This window comes from Stegostoma tigrinum, chromosome 6 (assembly GCF_030684315.1).
Source record: "Stegostoma tigrinum isolate sSteTig4 chromosome 6, sSteTig4.hap1, whole genome shotgun sequence".
Lineage (NCBI taxonomy): Eukaryota > Metazoa > Chordata > Chondrichthyes > Orectolobiformes > Stegostomatidae > Stegostoma > Stegostoma tigrinum.
The window spans coordinates 91,522,115-91,548,855 of record NC_081359.1 but is presented as its reverse complement, the minus strand read 5'-3'; the positions used below and the strand labels follow the sequence as shown (position 1 = coordinate 91,548,855).

General features: G+C 42.2%; 1 protein-coding gene across 4 annotated transcripts in view; it reads left to right on the top strand.

Annotated features, from left to right (window-relative positions):
* Positions 1–26,741, top strand: part of fam168a (family with sequence similarity 168 member A) — a 105,797-nt gene that overhangs the window by 37,665 nt on the left and 41,391 nt on the right. For all 4 annotated transcript variants that reach the window (XM_048532273.2, XM_048532271.2, XM_048532270.2 and 1 more), the window contains exons 2-3: positions 3,071–3,158; positions 22,885–22,965. In XM_048532273.2, coding sequence (XP_048388230.1) covers positions 3,089–3,158; positions 22,885–22,965 — 151 coding nt within the window. In that variant the 5' untranslated portion in view covers positions 3,071–3,088. The remainder of the gene's footprint in view (positions 1–3,070; positions 3,159–22,884; positions 22,966–26,741) is intronic.

Here is a 26,741-nt window from a genome sequence, read left to right as displayed (position 1 = left end):
CTTGAATAAAGGTTTTAAATTGGGGGAAGGCCAACTATAACCGAATTGGGCAAGAATTGGAGAATATGGATTGGGAGCAGCTGTTTGAGGGTGAATCTGCATCTTGCAGTTCAGAGACTTTTGAAGACCAGTTGATCAAAGTGCAGGATAGGAAAGGCAGAATTTGGGAACCTTCAAGGGGGAAATTGACCTTAGTCAAAAAGAGATACCATACCTAAGGTGTAGGCAATTAAAAATAGACACAGTCCTTGAAGTATATAGAGAAAGTAGGAAGGAGCCCAAATGAGGAGTTAGGATGACTAAAACGGGCCATGAAATGTCCATGGCCAGCAAGATTTAGGAGAATCCCAAGGCATGTTATACATATGGTAGGGGCAAGAAGTTAGCTATGGAAAGAGCAGGCCCACTCAGTGATAAAGAAGGGAGGTTGTGTGGAGCCAAAGGAAATGGGTGAGACATTAATGAGTACTTTACATCGGTATTCACAAAACAGAGGGACATGAGTGATGTTGAAATTAGGGAAATGTGTGTGAATACTGCTGGACAGGTCCATGTCATGCAGGAAGAAGTGTTGGATGTCTTGAAATGGTAGGCAAATTCCTGGGGCCAGATGGGATCTGTCCTACGATACAGTGGAAGGCACAGGAGGAAATAGCTAGGGTTTTAACATCTTTGCATCCTCTTTGGTCTCAAGCAAAGTTCCAGCGGCCTGGAGAATGGCCAGTTTCATTCCTTTGTTTAAGAAGGGAATCCAAGTATTTACAGGCCAGTGAGCCTGATGACAGTGCTGGGGAAGCTGTTGGAGAATATACTGAGAGACAGGGTTTATTCACATTGCGAAGCGAATGGATAGGCAGTGTGGGTTTGTGCAGGGAATGTCATGTCTCGCCAATTTGATTGAGTTTCTTGAGGTGACAAGAACAGTTGAAGGATGGGCAGTGGATGTTGTCTATGTGGACTTTAGTAAGGCATTTGATAAGATACCTCATGGCAGGCTGGTACAAAAGGTGGAATTTGGGATTTGTTGGCTAGATGGACATAGAACTGACTCAGTGATAAAAGATAGAGAGCAGTGGCAGAAGGATGGTTTTTAGTGGTGCTCTGCAGGGATCAGTGCTAAGACCTTTAGAGGATGTCAAAAGGATACAACAGGATATAATTTGCAGAGAAGTGGCAGATGGAGTTTAATCCAGACAAGTATGAGATGATGCATTTTGGAAGACAAAATTCAGGTGCAAATTATACAATAAGCAGCAGCACCCTGAGGAGCTTTGACCTACAGAGCGATCTGGGCATACCAGTCCATAGATTCCTGAGAGTGGCGACACAGACGGGTAAGGTAGTCAAGAAGTCATATGACATGCCTGCCATCATTGGCTGAGGCATTGAATATAAAAGTTGGCAAGTTATGTTACAGCTCTATAAAATTTTAGGCCTTGGAATTATTGCGTGCAGTTCTGTTCACCACACTGCCAGGGTATGTGGATGCTTTGGAGAGGGAGCAGAGAAAGTTTATCAGAATGTTGCCTGATCTGGAAGATTTTAATTATGTCGACAGGTTGGATAAACTCGGATTGCTTTCACTGGAAAGGTGGAGGCTGTCGGGCGACCTGATGGAGGTCTGCAAAATTTAGAGGTATTGATAGGGTGGATAGTTAGAGCCTTCTTCTAGGGTGGAAAGGTCAACTACAAGAGGGCATAGGTTCAACATGAGAGGGGGAGAGTTTAAGGGAAAAATGGGGGGGGAAAACTTTTGAGAGAGTGATGTGTGCCTGGATTGCACTGCCAGTGGGAGGTGGTAGAAGCAGGCGATGTAACAAGATGCACCATAAAGACCCATGGGTGGGAGGCAAAAAGAGAGATAGAAACTGCATGCGGACAGTAAGTAGCAGGTTGAAATAGGGATTAGGAACTTGTGCAGGCTTGCTTGGCTGAAGAGCATGTAACTGTCCTGTATTGTCTTTTATTATTGTGTTGTAAGACTGTTTATGGGCGGGAATTCTAGCTTGAGTCTGGATGGCTGAAGGCAGCAGTCCCACAAGTGTATAGACTTTGTTTAGTTGGTACATGTTCACTGTTATTTCTGTCAAATTAATGCATAAATGCTAGTGTTCTTCATATGTTGAAATTAATTTGTTTAGAAATTATGTATATTAAAAGAAGTATGCTGTGTTCAACCTGAGTTTTTCATACATTGCTGTGCGTGACTGAATTGAATTAGAGTCTATTTGTACTTTGAATTAGAGTCTAATATTGCCTTATGCTTCAGAATAACCCCATTGCCTACTACCCTGCTATTCTTGTAGCTCCCCAGCAGCCTGTCTCCTCCCTTGCTGTTGCTTTCTAACTCCCAATCCTTATTTGGTTGTTGTAGAGGTTTGCAGCAGAGACAATGACCCTTTGTCCCACCATGTCTGCACCGTTTAAAAGCAACCACCTAACTGTCTCTTCGCATTTTCCAGTACTTGACCATATGCATAAAGTAATTTTTATTCTGGTAACACTAAAATTTGGCTTGATGCCACGCTATACTTGAGCAGAAGATTTGTGCATACCTGTGTGATTCATATTGGACTTTCAGCTGAGCTTTTAAAGGAAAACCTAGTTTGGGCGCAGGCATCTTCCTGTGTAACCCAAAGAATGATATTGGTAATATGGAACAATCGTGTAGATCATCCCTACCAAGGATATTAGACTAATCTGCAGTGGACAAGTATGGAGCTGAACAGTCCAGATGAATTTCTGCTCATGATATAATGGGATCATCATATTTGCTCATGTAATTGAGTTTCATTTCTGGAAATAACTGCATAAGTAGGTTACATGCATATACGTTCCATACTTAAAAGGCAGGATTGTGCGTTTTTGAATGGTTAACCCATTTACTTGTTAGTGCTTTATAGCCTTTTTAAAACAAATTCCTGCATGCCTGTGTTAGTATCCAGGACGTGGCTGATTACTCTTCATAGATACAAATGGAAAACAATTTCTCCAGCACATTAATGATTGCTGTAAACAAAAGTGTATACGAATTTCTGTCAGTTGTCTAAATATTATTCTCTTTTCTCAGAGTTCCTAGTCTTCCATCATGAATCCTGTTTACAGCCCCGTTCAACCTGGGACTCCTTATGGAAATCCTAAAAACATGGCTTACACAGGTAAATCTGCTTTATTTTAGTTGATACTTCTATTTAATTGGAGGAGGCGTCAGCCTTGGACGGCATTCCATTCTGAAAGAAAAACGTTTAAACTAAATAATTAATTTTAGCTTGTGAATAAAATCTTGTAAGAGTGGAGACGAGCAATTTAGTATATGCCCTTTTACTTAGATGTATTATCAATGTTAGTTCTATTGTAGTTCCACCTTAAAAGTACTTTAAGCTGACAATTTGGTTTAGTTCTTAAATCTATTTCATATGTGCTGACTACAGAACATAGAACATTACAGCACAGTACAGGCCCTTCGGCCCTCGATGTTGTGCCGACCTGTCATACCGATCTCAAGCCCATCTAATTTACACTATTCCATCTGCGTCCATATGCTTGTCCAATAACGACCTAAATGTACCTAAAGTTGGTGAATCTACTACCGTTGCAGGCAAAGCGTTCCATTCCCTTACTACTCTGAGTAAAAAAACTACCTCTGACATCTGTCCTATATCTTTCACCCCTCAATTTAAAGCTATGCCCCCTCGTGCTCGCCGTCACCATCCTAGGAAAAAGGCTCTCCCTATCCACCCTATCTAACCCTCTGATTATTTTATATGTTTCAATTAAGTCACCTCTCAACCTTCTTCTCTCTAATGAAAACAGCTTCAAGTCCCTCAGCCTTTCCTCGTAAGACCTCCCCTCCATACCAGGCAACATCCTAGTAAATCTCCTCTGCACCCTTTCCAAAGCTTCCACATCCTTCTTATAATGGGGTGACCAGAACTGGACACAATACTCCAAGTGCGGCCGCACCAGAGTTTTGTACAGCTTCACCATAACCTCTTGGTTCTGGAACTCGATCCCTCTATTAATAAAAGCTAAAACACTGTATGCCGCCTTAACAGCCCTGTCAACCTGGGTGGCAACTTTCAAGGATCTGTGTACGTGGACACCGAGATCTCTCTGCTCATCTACACTACTAAGAATCTTATCATTAGCCCTGTACTTTGCCTTCCAATTACTCCTACCAAAGTGCATCACCTCACACTTGTCTGCATTAAACTCCATTTGCCACCTCTCAGCCCAGCTCTGCAGCTTATCTATGTCTCTCTGCAACCTACAGCATCCTCTGTCACTATCCACAACTCCACCGACCTTAGTGTCGTCTGCAAATTCACTAACCCATCCTTCTACGCCCTCATCCAGGTCATTTATAAAAATGACAAACAGCAGTGGACCTAACACCGACCCTTGCGGTACACCACTAGTAACTGGTCTCCAGGATGAACGTTTCCCATCAACCTCTGTCTTCTTTCAGCAAGCCAATTTCTGATCCAAACTGCTATATCTCCCACAATTCCATTCTTCCGGATTTTGTACAATAGCCTATTGTGGGGAACCTTATTGAACGCCTTGCTGAAATCCTACCATAGAAAGCAATCAAGGACAAACATTATATCCAACTCTTGTTGAAATCGTACAACACATCTGCCTAAAGGGATCAAAGGATATTGAAGGGCGGAGAAAAAAAAGCAGGAACAAGAGTTGGGTGATCAACCATAATCATAATTAATGACAGAGCAGGTTCAAAGGTCGGAATGGCCTACCCCTGCTCCTATTTTCTGTGTTTGTGTGATGGGGATGAGTTAAACTAAGGTATTCAAGGGGGCAGTGGATGCTTACTTTGGACATCAGATGCTTAATTTTGCACACTTATCAACTTAATTATGTAGAAAGGCAAGATAATGGCACTAATTTAAGATGCTCATTTAGAGAACCGATTCAGCATGATGGGCTGAATGGTCGTCTTCTGCACCTGGGAATCTGTATCTACCCTGTAAAGCTGCTTCAGAATAGTATTCAACATGTTTTTTGATTTTGATTTTATTGTCGCATGTACCGAAATACAGTGAAAAGCTTTGTTTATGAACAGGGCAGGCAGATCATAGCAAGCAAAGGTTATATAGATCAAGAAGACTTAGCATACAAGTGATATTGCAGGTAACATTATTTGAGGCTAGAGTCCGTTCTACAGCCTGATAATGGCTGGAGAGAAGCTGTACCTGCCTGTGCTTGTGTTCAGGTTTCTATATCTTCTGCCTGACGAAAAAGGCTATAGGCAGTCATTACCAAGGTGTGACGGGGCTTTGATATTGGCCGCCTTAATGTGGTAGTGGATAATGTAGATAGAATCCATGTTTGGAATGTTGACTTCCATGATGGTCTGGGCTGTATGTGCCACCTTCTGGGCAGAGCAGTTGCCATACCAGGCCGTTAGGCATCCGGACAGTATGCTTTCAATGGTGCATCTGTAGAAGCTGGTGAGGGACATTTTGGATATGCCACATGTTCTAAGCTACCTAAGGAAGAAGAGGTGTAATGCCTTCTTGACTGTCGTATTCACTTAGGAAGTCCAGGACAGGTTGTTGGTTATTGTCACTCTGAGGAACTTAAACACCAAAGAGCACAGACCCCAAATTATTCAATCTGTCACCGCAGGACAACTCCATCATCCCATGAACCAATCTAGTGAATCTTTGTTGTACTGCCTCCAGGATAACTGTAAAAGCAATCTTTACTTTTTTAAACTAAGATAATAGGCATTTGTACTGATTTTAAATCAAGAATTTGTGGAAAATGATGTACTTTTTTAATTTAAAAAAAAAATTGCTGGAATTCATTACTGTTATATCATAATTTATCTTATTAAAATAGTTGGGGGAATGCTAGACACATTGGCTGTGTGGATATGTCTCAGCAGTTTTGCCCAGAAAAAATATCTTGATTAGTTTTCAATTATGACTAGTTGCCTGTGTTCAGGAGCACTCAGCATAATAACTTTTTGACAGATTGCATGGCGAGTGAACATAGCTTTTTGTTGATGGACAATGCTGGAGAACCATCCAGCTTGTATCTTTTTTTTCATGGTTTATTCTGAAAGAAGGTGCCCCTTACACACAGCTTTCCCTCTTCCTTGGTTTAATTTTCCCAGATTTGCTAGGTACTGGGAAGGGCCCATTCGTCCAGAAAGTAGCAATAGACGGGAGATAGGCAGAAAACGGGTAACCACGCGCCAGTTAACTTTATATGTTGTCGTGAAGTAGTTAGAATTGATCCTTCAAGAGTTTATAATTGGGTACTTTGAAAAACTGAAGGATTCTAGTATAAATCTCCTAGGCCTGCTGACCCACAACCCAAGATTAAATGGATTGCTGCAGAGATAATGGATGCATTGGTCTTGTCTTCCAGAACAAATGACCATACTATGCCAGAAAGGAAGAAGTGAGAAAACTAGGATTTGATTTCCCATAAACCTATTTTTAGGAGAGAAAATGCTGCAAATTATTATTTCCCCATGTAACAAGACACTTCAAAAGTCAAATGATTAGGCAGAATCAACACTGCTTTCTGAAAGGGAAATTGCGGTTGACAAATCTGTTGAGTTTTTTGAGGATTTAACTACCAGCTTGGATGAAGAGATGGTTTTGGATTTTCAAAAAGGATTAAGATATCCCATAAGTGGCTGTTACATACAATTAGGATTCACAGGACTGTGTGGTAAGAAATTAGCATGATGGATTTATTTGTAGACAAGAGTTAGGAATAAGCAGGACATTTTGGCATTGGCAAGCTGCAGTTAGAATGCTGATAAGATTGCAAGTCTCAATTTCAGTGACTGGCTTAGATAAGGAACTGAGTACTGTCAAGGTAATACAAAGTTAGGTGGGAGAGTAAGCAGTGCGGAGGAGGGTGCAGAGGAATATAGTCTGGATTGATTGGATGTTTGGGCAAGTTCATCATCGGTGGACTACAACGTAGCCAAGTGTAAAGGCATTCACTTTGGGATGAAAATAAAACGGCAAAATATTTTGACAGAATGAAATGTTTGTATTCAGGGGTACCTCAATCCCCTTATTAACAAATCCTAAACTTAACATGCATATACAAAGTAGTTAGGAAGGCAACTGTCATGTTAGCCTTTGGTAGAAGAGAGGATAAACAGAGATTTCTCAGTCTTTTCACTGAGGGTGGTGGGAATCTGGAACTAGCTGTTTGAAAGGTTAGTTGAGCTAGAAATCCTGTGACATTTACGCAGTATTTAGATATTCACTTCTATTGCCACAGCCATGAGGGCTATGTGCCAAAAGCTGGAAAATGAAGCTTGGACCAGATTGGTTCTTGGGATGAGTTGATTCTTTTGAGAGAAGAGATTAAATCAAATGTACTTTTATAATTTCTGAAATTTAGAAGAGCGGGAACTGATCTAACTGAATCATAAAATACTTAGGGGATTTGACAGAGTAGATGCTGACAAAATATTGCCTCTAGCTGGCGAATCTTGATGTGTGGTCACAAGTGCAGAATGTGGGGTTGACTATTTAGGACCAAGATGGAGAAATTTCTTCACTTAATTTGTTGTGAATTTCTTGAGTTATTTTTAAAGTAATAACTGTGGAGAATCTGATTTTTTTGATGTTAAAGTACAAAATAGTCAAATACTTGAAAACTAACTTTATATTAGCAAAGTATTCAAGGGGTGGGTTGAAGTTTAAGTTTCTGTCCCATTGCACAAAAGTGAGAAGAGTGCTATGCATGTAGAACCTTCACTCCAATGTATAAAACTCTACTGATGAATTTACTTTATCTGATGGCATTCATGGGCACTTGGAATGTGTGGCTGAAGCAGATCTGTTTCCAGTATCTAAAAGTTATTTGTAGCTTGGTGTTAATGTGCTGAGAATGTAAAAAGAGTTTATAAAAAAAAAGTGAATCCAATTGACTTGTTCCTGGGGACTGAGTAATTAGCATTCCGGTGGAGAAGTGGTTACTATGGCAGTAGCTATCAGAAAAATATAGTTGATGCAAGTAAGTCCATATAAAATTGCCGAAGGCAGGGGTAACATGTTTTGAACCTTTGTGCTGAATTTTAATCATCCTTACCTTAACATACATCTTGTAGTGGCTTTAATTTTGTATAGGGGCATTCTGTGTGCATTGCGCACAGGATAAATTTAACAAGAAAAGAATCATTTATTCTGATTTTATGTTGAGAGGAGAATGCAAGACTTTTAGTTTTAGCCATGGATAAGTAGAAACATCCTTTTACACAACACAAATTAAGTTCACGTATCCAAAATGGCTTAGAAACTGCAATACAGCACCAGCAACTTTATCATTGGAAATTCATAGCCTTTGTAAGTGCAAAGGTGCTTAATACCTCAGATGTCTAACATAGCTGCAAAAATATATGCAAGGTGCTAGCATAACTATATGGATGACAGTTGGGCTTTCATAGAAGGAAGCCTGCTATGGATTAGAGTCTGCTGAAAGAAGTCTGAATGAGCCATGGATAAATTAAACAGTGGCTATTGGAAAATTTTGTATTGCAGAAAACTGGAATAGTGTGTAACTGGGTAGAATCTTTTTTGTCTTTGATTCTCCAATTTTGGAGACTAAATAATCAGCTGTAGTGCTCTGGAAATAGTCCAGGATGGATTCTTGATTAAAGGGTCCAAAGCTTACGGGAGAAAGCAGAAGGGGATGGAGTAACATATCATCCATGATCAAATGACAGAGCAGACACAATATTTTATTGGCACTTTGTTACATTCTCTGCAGTCTCAAAAACAATTTTACAATCAGTTGGTTAATTTTGAGGTCCACCCACTCTTGTAAAAGAAAGAAACAACCAATTACGCATAATTCTCACAAGCATCAATGAGACAAACTGTATGATTATTTTGCTGTTGATTTGAGGCATGAATATTGACGAAAAGATGCAAAGCTCTTCTCAGTCTTGAGAAGTGTTCTCAGTGTTCCCAAATCTTTTAATGCCCACCTGATTTAGGGAGATAGAGCCTTATTTAATATTTGATTGGAAGGTAGTGTCACTAACAGTGCATTGCTTTCTTGGTAATAAACTTAGGATCAACCTAGATTACATGTTGAAAGTTCCAAGGCAAGTGTGCTAGAAACTTACCCCAGATAACAGATTAAAATATTTGGTGGCTGGAATGTATTTGGACTTGATATCATCTTCTGTGAATCAGCTGATGCGAAAAGTAATATCCAGGAGGTCTAGAAGATTGGTGGTTCAAGGAAAAGACCAAATTAACCATATCGGTAGAATATCGAATAATCAGGTAGTTTGGATAATTGTAAGATACACGACTGAATCAAATCTTAAATTAATTGTTTGCAGCAATTTGCAGATTTTCTGAAATTGATTATATTCAAATAATATATATGTATTGCAATCAAATATTTATTTAGAATTAGACACTACAGATCCACTAAGGGAATCCACAGATCTAATGAGGAAGGGTCAGTGGACCCGAAACGCTAACACTGTTTTCTCCTTCACAGATGCTGCCAGACCTGCTGAGCCTTTCCAACAACTTTGTTTTTGTACAGATCTACAAACTCTGGTTCACAGAGGTTAGGCTTTAGAATTTTCAATTGAAAGTACTGTCTTTGGGCAATTAGTTAAACCCAAGTAAGTTTAAATTAAGATTTAGTATGAATTTAAGGAGACTGGCCTTGGGTAAATTGAGCAAATGCACCGATAAGGTCTTTAGTTAAGCAATGTTATGAGCATCGAAATCAAGGTAATGCCCAGGAAAGTTGTATACATGATGATTCCTGGCAATTATTTCATTTCTCCAATCAAAATGCAGATGTTATGTACTGATTGTATCTTTGTGAAATCCATTCTATTTAAGAGTGTAATTTGAAAGCATCTTTTTTTACAAAGGATACTGGAAAATCTTTTCTGCCTTTCAAGCACCCCACTACCTTATTCAACAAACTAGGTGCATAGTGAACTGAAATTTAGAGAATGAGATGGATTGATAGAATTTTTGTAAGGTGAAGATATGCACTGATCAAATTTGATGCAGTCAAAAATTTGCATAATCATAGATGGCCTAACTCTGTTTTTGAGAGTTACTTTGCACTGTTCACTTTGAAATAGAATTAAGTAGTTAAGTAAAAACAGTTGCTTGACAATGCAGAGATTTATGTTGCTGAAGCTATTGTCTTGCACTCATCAGGACAAGTTTGCCAATTTGAAATAATCACAGCAATTTATGCTAAAGGAAAAAAGATACTGATTGTTGGGCAAAGTGAGAGCGAAGAGCTGAGGAATGCCAACAGAAAGCAACATAGAACAATACTTGTTCTGAAGAAGGATCACCTGACCTGAAATGTTAACTCTGATTTCTCTCCACAGATGTTGCCAGACTTGCTAAGCTTTTCCAGCAATTTCAGTTTTTGTTTGATTTCCAACATCTGCAGTTCTTTCTGTTTTTATGGAACAATAAGGATTCCCTTGTTCCTGAGTAATGTTTTTAAAAAGCTCAGCATTTGAACTGAGAATGGCTTCCTGCACATGAATGAATGCTTATGGCAAGTATATATGAATCACTTTGAGTTGGACCTATTACACTAACAAATAATTTAAGATAATCAAATTCAACAATTGGGGTAGCTTTTTGTCTGTGGCACAGTGGTAGACCCCCTACCCCTCACCTGGAGGCCTGGGTTCATGGCCCAACTGCTCCAGAAGTGTGTAATAACATCTCTGAACAGGTTGAGAGAAATGTTTGAATAATGCTGTTGGTTCACAGCTTACAGTAGATGCTGTGAGAGATAATGGGAACTGCAGATGCTGGAGATTCCAAGATAATAAAATGTGAGGCTGGATGAACACAGCAGGCCAAGCAGCATCTCAGGAGCACAAAAGCTGACGTTTGGGCCCGAGTAGATGCTGTGATGTGGCTTTTGCAAGTGTGGAGTGGTTGAGCACAGCCTGTTCTCTGTCTTTTTCAAACAATTGTCACTGGCTGTGTAGCCTCCTGTGCTGTAAATGATTCTAAAGATGGATAGAGTTTGATCTTGGGTAATGAAAGGATATGTGGAACAAATAGAGAAGTGGAACTAAGACTGAAAAGTAGTCATGACTGTATTAAATGGTGGTGCAGGCTTGAGGGACTCAATAGTTTACTTCTGCTTTGGTTTCTTACGTTATTAGAGTAGGGTTAAGTGTGCGAATCAATTTAAATTCCCATATAGAGTCATAGAGCTTACAGGACGGAATCAGATCCTTCGGTCCAACTCGTCCATGCTGACCAGATATCCTAAATTAATCTAGTCCCATTTGCCAGCATTTGGTCCATATCCCTCAACCCTTCCTATTCATATACCCATCCAGGTGCCTTTTTAAATGTTATAATTGTAACAGTTTCCACTACTTCCTTTGGCAGCTCATTCCATGCACGCACCACTCCCTGAGCGTGAAAGATTTGTCCCTGAGGTCCCTTTTAAATCTTTCCCCTCTCAATTTAACCCCACACCCTCTAGTTTTGGATTTCCCACCCTGGGGGAAACACCTTATCTATTTACCATATCCATGCCCCTCGTGATTTTATAAACCTCTACAAGGCCATCCCTCAGCCTCTGATGCTTCAAGGAAAATAGCCACAGCCTATTCAGCCTCTCCCTAAAGCTCAAACCCTCCAACCCTGGCAATATCCTTGTAAATCTTTTCTGAACCGTTTCAAGTTTCACAATGTCCTCCCTATAGCAGGAAGACCAGAGTTACACGCAGTATTCCAAAAGTGGCCAAATCAAAGCGCTGTACAGCCACAGCATGACCTCCCAACTCCTATATTCAATGCTTTAACCAATAAAAAAACAAAAATACCAAATGCTTCCTTCACTGTCCATTCTACGTGGGATTCCACTTTCAAGGAATTGTGAACATGCATTCCAAGGTCTCTTTGTTCATCTACACTCCCCAGGACCTTATCGTTTACCAAGTCCTGCCTTGATTTGCCTTTTCAAAATGCAGCACTTTGCATTTATCTAAATTAAACTCCATCTGCCACTCCTCAGCCCATTGACCCATCTGATCAAAGTCCCGTTGCACTCTGAGGTAATCGTCTTCACTGTCAGCTATATCTCCAATTTTTGTGTCACCTTGAACAGCTTCTCTCCAGTGTGAGTGCGCCAGTGAATTTCTAGCTCAGATGGCTAACAGAATCCCTTCTCACAGCTCATTTTCATGGCTTTACACTGTTCTGACTGTGCTGATGCTTTCCCAGCTGCGATAGGTAATTGAATCTTTTCCCACAGTCTGTACATTTCCATGGTTTCATCTCAGTGTAATCACACTTGTGACTCCACAGGCCAGATGATTGGCTCGAGCCTTGATTATGCATAGAACACATGTACAGTTTCTCTGCATTGTTATTGCTGCTTTTCACTTCCATGTTCAAATCTGATGAAATTCAGGTTATGACAGACTGGATGAATCCATGAGAATCTGTGATTTCAGTTTCCACACACTAAATCGTCACTTCCAATACCCTAACCATTGGAAATAAAGTATATTCAAAGGACCCATTGAAGGCCAGTTAGCCTGTTAAATGAAAATTCCAGGGAGAGAGAATCCCTGTAGACATGACAATACGCATAGCTGTCTGGATGTTTGTTTATGAGCAAGAATTACAACAAGCGCTTGAGACCGTAAAGAAATGACAAAATCATATCTGATTGGCTGCTTAAACAAAATAGACTTGTGATGTCACAAGAGCAGGTTGGTAATTCATAAGTATTTTTCTCGTGTCCAAAATACTGCTTAAAAGCTTTATACAATTAATATTTCCATGACTAAATTGCTTTACTTTATAGATGTAAGGGGTCCTGGTTGGTTTCCTGTCACACAGATTTTTCTAGTCTATACGTAAGTAGAAGCAGGGACTGATATTCTGTTTAGTTAAGATTTCGTTGTGCTCAGGCCCATGATTTGCATATTCGACAAGATGTTGGAAATCCTAGCTGCTCTTGGCAGTCTAGGTGACCATGTATACAGGAAGTACCTCTGACTGGAGCAACTCAGGCTCCAGGTTTTGAGACTAAAGCACATCTGGGGACACTACAGTGTGTTCAAGAGGCTCAGAGTTTCATGGAAACCACACTTCAAGATGTGGTCACATGGTAGCTTTGGCAGGATAGGCAGAGAGGGAATAATTGTCCACTGGGAAGATAAAGACGACCTGGCAGGTAAAGAGAGAATCCCTCAAGTGAGCATTGCTGGCAAACTGCTTTTCTTGCCCTTGGAAATTAGTGTAAGTGACAGTTCCTGTTTAGAGGCCAGCCAGTGCCAAGTCTATGGTGCTGTGCGTGGTGCAGCTGTTCAGGAGGGGAGGAAGAAGTGTGGAAGAACAGTAGTGGTTAGGAATCCACTAGTGAGGAGAATGGACAGGTGCCTTTGTGGCTGTAAACATAACTTTAGGATGGTATGTTGCCTCCTGTGTTTCAGGGCCAAGGGTGGCAATGAAAAGATGAAGGGCATTCTGAATTAGAAAGGTGAACTGGCAGGGATGTGGCCCATGTTGGGCCAAATGATACAGGAAGAAAGAAAAATGAAGTATAAATGGGGGTGCGGTATAAATTACATGACTCAACATATCAGTAGAATGGGAACAATCTCTTCGTGAGGTTTGCTAATGGAACCATGACATACAGTTCAGAGGGGAGACAATTTGAGCTGGAATTAGAAGTTAAAATGAAGTAAGTGAATCTAGAAGGCGGAGTTAACGTACACAAGTTAAGGAAGAAGTGACTTCATCAAGGCTATATTAGGTGTATTTGAATATTGACAGCCTGAGGAAGAAGACATTTGAGCAGAAGGCACAAAAGTAGAAATTTCTTACAAATGAAACAAGTTGCTGGAGAAACTCAGCAGGTCTGGCAGCATTGTGGAGAGAAACCAGAGTCATTGTTTCAGGTCCAGTGACCCCCCCCCTCTTAGATAGTCGCAGGTGGGTGCATGGGAGCATGATGGTATAGCTACAGCAGAGATTTGGCAGTTCAGCATTCCTGGTTATATGGTGTTGAGATCATAGACGGGCATAGATGTGGGGAGGACGTTATTGATCAAGGAATGAATTATAGCAGTGAGGAGGGATGATATCTTGGAAGGATTGTCAAGTGAAACCTCTCAATGAAAAGTAAAATACTGTAGATGCTGGAAATCAGAATTTAAATCAAAGTTCTTGATAAACTCAGCAAGTCTGGCAGCATCTGAAGAAAGAGAAATAACGTTAATAGTTTGAGTCTGATGTGACTTCTTCAAAGGTCCTCAATCAAATTGAACCATATATAAACTTGTAAAACAGAAGTACAAACAGGCTATAGATCCCCAAGTGATGAGGGAGACTTGGGATCAAAGATGTAATCAAATTTCAGAGTAGCGTAAGAAAATAAAGCAGCAATAGTAGGGGATTTTAACTACCCAAACATTAACTGGGATGGCTTTGGTATGCAAGTTAGGGAGAGAGCTGATTGCTTAAATTGCTGCCTGGTGATCATATTTTTTAGCTATTACATACAGTGGTAATGTCCCTACCCTAGTCTGAGGGGCCCGGCTTAAAGCCCAACCAGCTCCAGAAATACATAATATCATCTCGGAGACAGGTTGATTAGGAGAATGGGTTAATAAAAAACTATATTTTAAAAAACGCAACAAGGGAGGGGTAAGCACTGGACTTAATCTTCAGAGACAAACCTGGGCAGGTGGAACCCATGTGATTATGGGAGCACTTTGGAAATAGTGATATAACTCAGTTAAATTTAGGATAGTTATGAGAAAAATGGGGCCATAAATAAAGGCTGTCAACTGCGGAAAAGCTAATATTACTAAGATAAAATGTGATTTGACTCAGTGGCCTGGATGTAGCTACTTGCAGATAAAACCATCTAAACATTGAGAAACATTCATGGAAAAACTACCAAGAGTATAGATCAGATACATATCCTGAAAGACAAGGGGTGAGACCAAGACCAGAGAACTCTGGATGTTAAGGATAAAGGGGTATGGATAAAGGATAAGGATATGGGGTAGGTGATGGCATAGTGGTGTTATCACTAGACTATTAATTCAGAAACCCAGCTAATGTTCTGGTTTGGGTTCGAATCCCATCACTGGAGGTGGTGGCATTTGAAATCAATATTTTTTAAAAAGGTCTGAAATTAAGAATCAGTTGATCACCATGAAATCATTGTCGACTGTAGGAAAAATGCATAAGGTTCATTAATGTTTTTCAGGGGAGGAAATCTGTCACCCTCACCTGATCTGGCCTACATGTGACTCCAGACCCACAGTAATGCGGTTAACTCTCAGTTGCCTTCTGAAATTGCCTAACAAGCCACTCAGTTGTACCAATCACTCCAAAGCCTCAGTAATGAAACCAGATCGATCATTTGGTATTGACCTAGGCACCAGAAAAGACAGTGTCAGAAACAGCCCTTTTGACTGTGCACAGTCCTCCTCACTAACCTCTAGGGGCTAGTGCAAAAATTGGGAGAGCTGTCTCACAGACTAGTTAAGCAGCAGCCTGACATAGTCATACTCTGAATCATACCTTACAGATAAAGTCCCGTACACCACCATCACCATCCCTGGATATGTCCTGTCCCATTAGCAGGACAGACCCAGCAGAGGTAGTGGCACTGTGGGATGCAGTCATGAGAGTGTTGCTCTAGGAGTCCTCAGCATTGACTCTGGACCCCATGAAGTCTTGTGGCTTCAGGTTAAACACAGGCAAGGAAACCTGCTGCTGCTTACCACGTACTGTCCTCCCTCAGCTGACGAATCAGTACTGTTCTATGTTGAATAACACTTGGGGAAGCACTGAGGCTGGTAATTGCACAAAATGTACTCTGGGTGGGGGCTTTCAGTGTCCACCACCAAGAGTGGCTCGATAGTAGCAGTACTGATTGAGCTGGTTGGGTCCTAAAGGACATAACTGCTAGAAGAGTCTGCGGCAGATGGGGAGAGAGCCAACAAGAATGGAAAAACATACTTGACCTCTTCTTTACCAGTCTGCCATCAGCAGTTACATCTGTCCATGATGGTATTGGTAAGAGTGATCATCGCACAGTCCTTGTGGAGATAGTCCTGTCTTCACATTGAGAGTAATTGCCATCATGTTGTGTGGTGCTACCACCATGCTAAATGGGACAGACTTTGCACAGATCTAGCACCTCAAGACTGGGCATCCATGAGGTGCTATGGGCCATCAATAGAAGCAGAACTGTACTCCAGCACAATCTGTAACCTCGTGGCTGGGGATATCCCCCACTCAACCATTGCCATCAAGCTAGAGAATCAACCCTGGTTCAATGGGGAGTGCAGGATGGCATGCCAGGCTTACCACCAGACATACCTGAAGATGAGGAATCAACCTGGTGAAACCACCAAACAGGACTACTTGCATAACGAAATGTGAGGCTGGACGAACACAGCAGGCCCAGCAGCATCTCAGGAACACAAAAGCTGACGTTTCGGGCCTAGACCCTTCATCAGAGAGGCGGATGGGGTGAGGGTTCTGGAATAAATAGGGAGAGAGGGGGAGGCGGACCGAAGATGGAGAGAAAAGATGATCGGTGGAGAGGAGAGTATAGGTGGGGAGGTAGGGAGGGGATAGGTCAGTCCAGGGAAGACGGACACGTCAAGGAGGTGGGATGAGGTTAGTAGGTAGGAGATGGAGGTGCGGCTTGGGGTGGGAGGAAGGGATTGGTGAGAGGAAGAACAGGAGGCAGAGACAGGTTGGACTGGTTTTGGAATGCAGTGGGTGGAGGGGAAGAGCTGGGCTGGTTGTGTGGTGCAGTGGAGGGAGGGGATGAACTGGGCTGGTTTTGGGATGTGGTGGGGGAAGGGGAGATTTTGAAGCTGGTGAAGTCCACATTGATACCATTGGGCTGCAGGGTTCCCAAGCGGAATATGAGTTGCTGTTCCTGCCCACGCTACACCACCCACGCCCTCCACCAGAGGAGCTCGAACAGTTTATCCACTTCACCAACACCTTCCACCCCAACCTTCAGTTCACCTGGGCCATCTCCAGCACATCCCTCACCTTCCTGGATCTCTCAGTCTCCATCTCAGGCAACCAGCTTGTAACTAATGTCCATTTCAAGCCCACTGACTCCTACAGCTACCTAGAATACACCTCCTCCCACCCACCCTCCTGCAAAAATTCCATCCCCTATTCCCAATTCCTCCGCCGCATCTGCTCCCACGATGAGGCATTCCACTCCCGCACATCCCAGATGTCCAAGTTCTTCAAGGACCGCAACTTTCCCCCCCACAGTGGTCGAGAACGCCCTTGACCGCATCTCCCGCATTTCCCGCAACACATCCCTCACACCCCGCCCCCGCCACAACCGCCCAAAGAGGATCCCCCTCGTTCTCACACACCACCCCACCAACCTCCGGATACAACGCATCATCCTCCGACACTTCCGCCATCTACAATCCGACCCCACCACACAAGACATTTTTCCATCCCCACCCCTGTCTGCTTTCCGGAGAGACCACTCTCTCCGTGACTCCCTTGTTCGCTCCACACTGCCCTGCAACCCCACCACACCCAGCACCTTCCCCTGCAACCGCAGGAAATGCTACACTTGCCCCCGCACCTCCTCCCTCACCCCTATCCCAGGCCCCAAGATGACATTCCACATTAAGCAGAGGTTCACCTGCACATCTGCCAATGTGGTATACTGCATCCACTGTACCCGGTGTGGCCTCCTCTACATTGGGGAAACCAAGCGGAGGCTTGGGGACCGCTTTGCAGAACACCTGTGCTCATTTCGCAATACACAACTGCACCTCCCAGTCGCAAACCATTTCCACTCCCCCTCCCATTCTTTAGATGACATGTCCATCATGGGCCTCCTGCAGTGCCACAATGATGCCACCCGAAGGTTGCAGGAACAGCAACTCATATTCCGCTTGGGAACCCTGCAGCCCAATGGTATCAATGTGGACTTCACCAGCTTCAAAATCTCCCTTTCCCCCACTGCATCCCAAAACCAGCCCAGCTCTTCCCCTCCACCCACTGCATCCCAAAACCAGTCCAACCTGTCTCTGCCTCCCTAACCTGTTCTTCCTCTGACCCATCCCTTCCTCCCACCCCAAGCCGCACCTCCATCTCCTACCTACTAACCTCATCCCACCTCCTTGACCAGTCCATCTTCCCTGGACTGAGCTATCCCCTCCCCACCTCCCCACCTATACTCTCCTCTCCTCCTATCTTCTTTTCTCCATCTTCGGTCCGCCTTCCCCTCTCTCGCTATTTATTCCAGAATCCTCACCCCATCCCCCTCTCTGATGAAGGGTCTAGGCCTGAAACGTCAGCTTTTGTGCTCCTGAGATGCTGCTGGGCCTGCTGTGTTCGTCCAGCCTCACATTTCGTTACCTTGGATTCTCCAGCATCTGCAGTTCCCATTATCACAGGACTACTTGCTTGCCAAGCAGCAAAAGCAGCATGTGACAGACAGAGCTAAGTGATCCTACAACCAACGGATCAGATCTAAGCTCTGCAATCCTGCCACGTCCAGTCACGAACGGTGGTAGACAATTAAACACCTCATTGAAGGAGGTAGCTCCACAAAAATTCCTATCCTCGATGATGGAAGAGTCCAGCATATCAGTGCAAAAGATAAGGCTGAAGCATTTGCTGAAATCTTCACTGGAAGTGTCAAGTGGATGATTCATCTCTGCCTCTTCTACTGGTCCCCAGCGTTACAGATATTAGTCTTCAGCAAATTCGATTCACTCCACGTGATATCAAGAAACGGTTGATGACACTGGATGCTGCCCTGACATCATTCTGGCAATAGTACAAAAGACTTCTACTCGAGAACTTGCCACTCCCCTAGCCAAGCAGTTCCAGTACAGTTACAACACTGTTATCTACCCGGCAGTGTGGAAAATTGCCTGAACATATCCTGTGTACACAAAGCAGGACAGATCCAACCTGTTCAATTACTGCCCCGTCAGTCCACTGTAAATCATCAGTGAAGCGATAGAAGGTGTTATCAACCAGTACCTGCTCAGTGACTGTGCTCCTGAGATGCTGCTTGGCCTGCTGTGTTCATCCAGCCTCACATTTTATTATCTTGGAATTCTCCAGCATCTGCAGTTCCCATTATCTCTGCTCAGTGACACCCAGTTTGGGTTCTGTCAGGGCCACTGAGCTCCTGACCACATTACAGCTTTGGTTCAAACGTGGACAAAAGAGCTGAATTCCAGAGTTGAGGTGTGAGTGAAAGCCGTGACAGCAAGGCTGCATTTGACAGAGTGTGGCATCAAGGAGCCCCAGTGAAACTGGAATCAATGGGTATCGGGGGCAAACGCTCCGGTGGTTGGAGTCATACCTGACACGTAGCAAGATTGTCATGGTTGTTGGAGGTCAGTCATTCTCAGCTCCTAGACATCTCTGTAGGAATTCGTCAGGCTGTTGGCCTCGGCCCAGCCATCTTCAGCTGCTTCATTAGTGATCTTTCCTCCATCATAATGTCAGAAGTGGGGATGTTTGCACAATGTTCGGCACCTTCTTGACTCCTCAGATACTGCATCAGTCCATGTCAAGACCTTGTTGCATTTGAAGGATATCCAGGCTTGGGCTGACAAGTGGCAAGTGACATTCGTGCCTCTCACGTGCCAGGCTGTGTCCATCACCAATTTAAAAACAATCGAACCACCACCTTGATATTCAAGGTGTTACCATCACTGAATCCTTCATTATCAACATCCTGGGGGCTATCATTGACCAGAAATCAACTGGACTCACTACATAAACAGAGTAGCTGCAAGAGCAGGTCAGAAGTTAGGAATACTGCAGCGAGTAACTCCCCTCCTAACTCCTCAAAGCCTGTCCACCATTTACAAGTCAAAAGTGTGATGGAATATTGCCCACTTGCCAGGATGAGCACAGCCTCAATGACATTTGACATCATCCAGGACAAAGCAGCCCGCTTGATTGGCACTGCATCCACAAGCATCCACTCCCTGCACCACCGCTTAGTAGCAGCAGTGTCTATTGCCTAAATACGCACTGCAGAAATTCACCGAAGATCCTCAGACAGCCTCTTCTAAATCCACGACCGTTTCCATCTAGAAGGACAAGGGCAGCAGATATATTGGAACACAACCACCTCCAAATTCCCCTCGAAGCCACTCACCATCCTGACTTGGTAATGTATCGCTGTTTCATCACTTAGTTGGGTCAAAATGCTGGAATTTCCTCCCTATGCAGGTGGATTGCAGCTGTTCAAGAAGGCAACTCACCACCTTCTCAAGGGCTAATGTGGATGGGCAAGAAATGCTGGCCCAACCGGTGATGCCCACATCCCACAAAAGAACAGAAAAAAAGAGAAACGCATGGCAGATACTGAGGGCTCAATTCAGCAGAGACCCTAGAGACTATGAAAATGCAGGGAGGCATTTGAAAAGAAAATTAGGTAAGGAAAGCATGTGCATGAGAAAGCATTGGCAGGATAGGAGGACTGTGAAATATTAAAAGGAAGTGATAAAAAGAGCAGGTATACAAGTGGGTTTAGCAGCTTTAAAAGTGGATGAATCTGCAAGCTCGCATGACACAGTCTCAGACCAAGGGAAGCAAGAGTTACAATACTAAGGGCCCTGGCAATAATTCTCTAATCCTTTCTAGTTCAAGGTGATGTGCCAGAGGATTGCTTACTTGGCCGCATAATATTTTTTAAAACAAAAGGAGGAAGGTTTCGACCAGAAAATTACATGCCAGTCAGTCTGACCTCGGTATTGCGCAATTATTAGAATTCTGTGGGACACAATATTTGTGCCCTCGGAGGGAGATGGATTAATCAGGGATAGTCAGCGTGGATCAGTTCAAGGAGGGTGTTCCAGAAGTGTTATTGAAAGCAATGCATTTGATGTTGTTTACATGGACATTAGCATTTGATAATTTCTCTAAGTCTGTCGTGAGACCGTAATTACCTGGAGTGGTGAACAGCAAGGAGGATAGCTGTAAATTGCAACAGGATATCAGTGGTTTGGTCAACCAGGCAGAGCAATGACAAATGAAGCTTGACACTGAAAGATAAGGGGTCACGCACTTGGTGTGGTCTAGCCTACACCAGGGATGAAACTGAAAGGTAGGATCCTGGAAGCTACTGAAGACCAGAGGAACCTTGTGTCCACCCACAGATCTCTCTGCATGCAGTTCTGCTCACTGTTAAAGGAAAGATGTGAATGCACAAGAGAGAACATAAGAAATAGGGCAGGAGGAGGACGTTTGGCTTGTCAAGCCTGCCCTGCTATCGAAAAATATCATGGCTGATCTGCCTCAGGCCTCAACTCTTTTTTTTCTGCCAGCACAGCATAGATATTAACCCACTGATATTTCAAAAATTTATTTACCTTGTCTTTAAGTACTTTCAGTGAACTAGCCTTCACCACTCTTGGAGTAAAAAATTCCAGGCATTCACTGCCCTCTGGGAGAAGAAATTCCCTTACATATTCAATTTTAACTGAATGTCCCTTTGTTCTTTGACTCAGCCCCTTAGTTTGAGATTTTTCTACTAGTGGAAACATCAACTTAACATGTACCCTCTCAAGACTGTTAAGTGTTTCATTAAGATCACTCCTGATTCTTGCAAAATGTAATGAATAACTGCCTAACCTGTTTACCTGTTCTTGATAAGTCACCCCTTGAATCCCCAAGAATCAGCCTAGTAAATCTCTTCGAACAGTCTCCAAAGCCAGTATATTGTTTAATTTAAATGCAGAGTGAGCAGAGGAGAGTTATCAGGTTGTGGTCTGGGATGGAAAGCCTGACTGACAAAGGATGATTCAATTGCCTGGCCTCTTTTCCTGAGCAGCGAGGGTTGGAAGGGAACCTGATACATGTATGAGATTGGGTATGGATAGGGTGGACAGGAAAACACTTTTCTATTAGTAGAGGAGTCACTAACCAAGGGGCTTAGATTTAAGCTAAGCGGTAGAAAGCTAAGATTTGAGAAATTTTCTCAGGGTGGTGGAAGTCTAGATGTCAACGCCTGAAAGGGTGGTTGAGTCAGAAACACTCATAATGTTTCCAGAATATTTAGCGGTAACCTATCAACCCCAGGTAAATGGGCCAACTGAGGGACTTTGTTTGGAGAGGTTTTTAAAGTTAAGGAAGTATTTTGTAGGGTAAATCTAGAGAGGATCTTAACACTAATGGGAGAAACCATAGCTAGGGGGCATAATTGAATCCAGTAGAAATTTAGAATAAACTAGTATTCACCTTGAAACCACTTTCTTTGTAACATGGTAGTACAATTAACAATTGAGGTAAAGTGTATGGAGGCATTCAGAGAAGCTGGGATAACACATGAGGAAGGAAATGTTGACAGTATTAAATGAAGGGTGGAAGCGGGCTCGTGGAACATAAAAACACTGGCATCAAATTATTGACCTAAATGGCCTGTTTCATGAAAGTTCATTTCCTATAAGCTGCTATAATACTAAAGGGCTGAGTTTGCATGACACTCATGAGTCACTAATTTAGCTTTTGCAGCATGTTGTTGGCCCTACTCTGAGCAAATTGTAGATGTAAATTTACTACTGGCACCTCTGGAAAATTTATGGATCCAAGAAAGTTCATGCACTTGGAAGAAATGTAGAGTTTCCACTCAATCAGAAATATTGCATGCATGCTTACGATATTGTATGGAAAGCGGATTTGTTAGAATGGCATAACTCTGCAAATTGAGAATTTTTTTTTCAAGTGGAATGTAATCTAATACATGCTTAAGTGATGCATTGTATTTGATTTTGAAAACAGTGTTCCCCTTTTGTCATTTTGTTTGTGTTACCTGTTAGTGGACATTAATCAGTTCTCCTTTCTGTTTCCTTTCCAGGTTATCCAGCAGGTTATCCGACCACTGCTCCTGCCTATACTGCTAATATGTATGCCAGTGGCAGTCCTGGATATCCTCCAGGTAGGCTTTTAAAGCTTATTTTGTTTGCGCTTAATGTTTTTTAAATTGATCTAAACAGATCATTGTGAATTATGTATCTGCATAATGGATTATAATTTCACGACTACTTACTACTTAGCGTATGCAGCTATTTTCTGTTGGACAGAAACTGGTATTTAGGTTTTTAAGTTGGATTCATTGAATAGGAAACGGATAAAGATTTTGGGATAGCAAGGAAAGTAGGAATCCTATGGTAGTAAAACTGAGGGAAGAGGGAAAGACATTTGTTTTAGTACTGAAATTGCTGTGGGTAAGATCCCTGAGCCAAAAGATACAGCAAATATCCGGGAATATTTCAAGCATTGGATTCATTTACATAAGTCTCTACCTTTCAGTTCTCAAAAGAATACAATGGAAGTTACGAAACAAGCAAACTAATATTACCTTCATCCAAAAAGTTAGATGTTTAACCATGACATCTACTTTAGATCTGGGACAACATTTCCTTCTGCTGTGTAAAATGGAATTTTGAAGGAATTGCTCACTGCATGTTTGTACTCTTTAATTTGTCTCCCTTATTAGTTTCTGCACGTTAAGTCACATTTTCCCAGTACCAGCACAGAACCTATATAGTGGCTCAAGCAAAAATGTTTAAGTAACTCTCACATGTGCTGCTGGAACCATAAGCATTAGTCTCTATTGGTTTAATTTCCCCATCTGAAGCTAAGGGCCACAGTGACCAGTTTGAAAACTATAGAAAGATCTGGGATTTAGGAGCAGTTGCCATAGGTTTCATAGGATTCAGATATCATACTGTAATCTTAACAGATTGTCATTACAAGCATATTGAATTTATTCATAAAAACAAAGTGAATGTTAGCTGAGACTCAATAGCTTTCCCAGTTGTGAGTTGCAAGGTTTTGGCTTTGAGTCCAGCTAAGTGCTAAAATCGAGGCTGACGCTGTATTGCAGTATTAAAGGAGTGCTGAATTGTCAGAGCTGCCATCTTTTGGATTAATGGTTACACTGAGACAAAATCTAACTGCAAGTACAAACGTAAAAGATCTCATTGCACTGTTCAAAGATGAACAAGGATGAGATGAGGAAAGGAGAGTTATCTCAGGTGTCTCTTGGGCAATATTATTCCTGAATAAACATATCAAAAAATCTGGTCACATTCACATTGCTGTTTGTGGGAATTTGCTGCGCACACATTGGCTTCTGCAGCCACAGTACAATAGTGATTATGCTTCAAAACCACTCCATTAGCTGTGCAGTGCTTTGAAATATTCAGTGCTTGTGATACAAATAAAATTCTTCCTTTTCTTTCAAGCTATTTGCAGTGCTTGTTGTGCTTCATTTTAGGCTCCAAGTTCTGTTTTAGAAAAAATGCTTTGTAGTGCAATAATTTATAAAAAGTTACTCACGAGAGGCCTAAGAATATATTTAATGTTTAGTTTTATTTTAAAATCCGTGTAAATATTATGGGGTATTTCTAAGGAATAATGATTAAAGCAAAGTATTTAAAATCCTTCATCGTGGTTCATTTGTTACAGATGGGAGTAATTTTAAAAACTTTTTAAAAAATTGCCTTCCCCTAGTGGTAAATAGAAAATTCCAGTGTCGTTAACTGTACGTGAAATTCCTACCTGGTTTACTGTATTCCTGATGTAAATCCAGACTTTTAATTGTGGCTCTGCGTCTGAGTTGGAATCTCCTGCAATTTAAAAAAAAATCTGTCAAATATTTGGCACCATGATAATTTATTTGAAGGTTCCCTGAAGGAGGAGGAAAACTTAAGTGCTGTGATAGATGTGATAGCAGTATTCTAGGCAAAAGGAAGTTGAGAAGACTTTTTTTTTCTTGGATCCTTGCATAACCACATTGTCTTCAGTCAGATATTTGCAAGACTGAACCATTGCTTTCATTCTCCACCCAAATCCTTTCTTTAACTACCAATTCCTATTTCATCTCTGCAGCATCACCAACTTTACATCTGTCTCAGTTCATCTACTAAATGCCTTTCTTTCCTGTAGTCGCCATATTCTAACATCCCTAACTGATCTCCCACATTTCCACGCTCTCCATAAACTTGAGATGATCCAAAACTCTGCTGCCTGTGTCTTAATCCATACCAAGACTCAATTTATCTGTCATCCCTGTGCTCACTGATGTAGTGATCCTGGTGAAGCAAAATGTCTGTTTAAAAGCAACAGTATTATTTTTTGCCTATATCTCATGAATGAATAAAAAGAAGCCAATATTTATTTAACTCCTTTAGTCCCAAGGTTGTTCATTACACCATGCCACACAAGGAGATGTTAGGTCAGAAAACCAAAAGCTTGATCAGAGGTAAGCTTCAAAAAGTGTCTTAAAGGAGAAAAATGAGTTAGGCAGAGATGTCAGGAGAGAATCTTTCCCCATACTTTCAGTTTTCAAGCCCTGGCAACATTTTTGTAAATCCCCATAGTGTGCTCTCTAGTGCAGTCCTGTCCTCCCTGTAATGCAGTGATCAGATTTGTGTATACATCTGCAGTTATGGCCTGATCAGTGTCTTATATAGTTCCAGTATTACATCCTTACAGTTGTGTTCAATATCTCATTCAGTGAAGGAAAGCACCCTGTGTACTGACTTTACCACTTTATCTACCTATATGGATGACGATGGGATTGTGTAGGGGATGGACTTAGATTAGTTCACAGGTTGGCGCAACACGGAGGGCCGAAGGGCCTGTTCTGCGCTGTATTGTTTTATGTTCTAGGTACCTGACCTGCTACCTCTAGGGACCTATGAGCATACTCTCCAAGGCTTTCATTTTCTCTACTCCTCTTAATATTCTCCGTTTTTCTTTGTGTATTGCGTGTTCTAATTGCCATCCCAAAATGGGTTACTCCCTGCTCAAGGTAGCATCATCAGAACTGTTGCAGTGGAGACACAAACTCGGAGAATGGAATGGCATCATTACAGGAAGGAGGGTGTGAGAGTTTGAGCTTTTGTGCTCCTGGGATGCTGCTTGGCCTGCTGTGTTCATCCAGCTTCACACTTTTTGTTGTCTGTGAGAGTTTATAGTTTGGTTAATGGGTTTGTATTAGATATTGGTGGGTAGCCTGTCCGAAGAAATAGAAGCCGATTTCAAGGAAGGGAGGAGTCAGATGGACCAGGTGAAGATGAGCAGGGTGGGAATTGGAAGCAAAATTAATAAATTTTTCAATTCTGAACATTGGGTAAAGCAGCACTAATAATGTTAATGTACTGGAGGAAAAAATTGTGGGAAGAGGTCAGAGTAGGATTGGAACAAAGAATATTCCGTGTCCCACAAAGAAGCAGGCATTCCTGGAGCCCATACTGGTACTCATGGGCACACCTTCGATCTGAAGAAAGTGAGGGGAGTCAGAAGTTAATCAAAATGAGGGTGAGTTTGGTCAGATGAAGAAGGGTGCTGGTGGCAACAGGGGACATTCGGGTCTTCTCTGCAGAAGAGGCAGAGAACCCTGAGACCATCCTGATAGGGAATGATCTGTAAAGGGATTGGATGCCCATGGTGAAGAGGAGGCCCTGGTGCCAGTGAACTGGAAATTCTGAAACTGACAAAAGCGTCAGAAGAATTGTGAACATATGTGGGAAGAGACGGGACAGGGGATAAAAAAAGAAATCGAGCGACACTTTGTCTCCGCAAATGCTGCCAGACCTGCTGAGTTTCTCCAGCAATTTCTGTTACTGTTTCAAATTTCTAAAATTCGCAGTTCTTTGTTTTAATGTAGCTGACCAGATGCTTCTAAATCAGTTTGCAGAACAT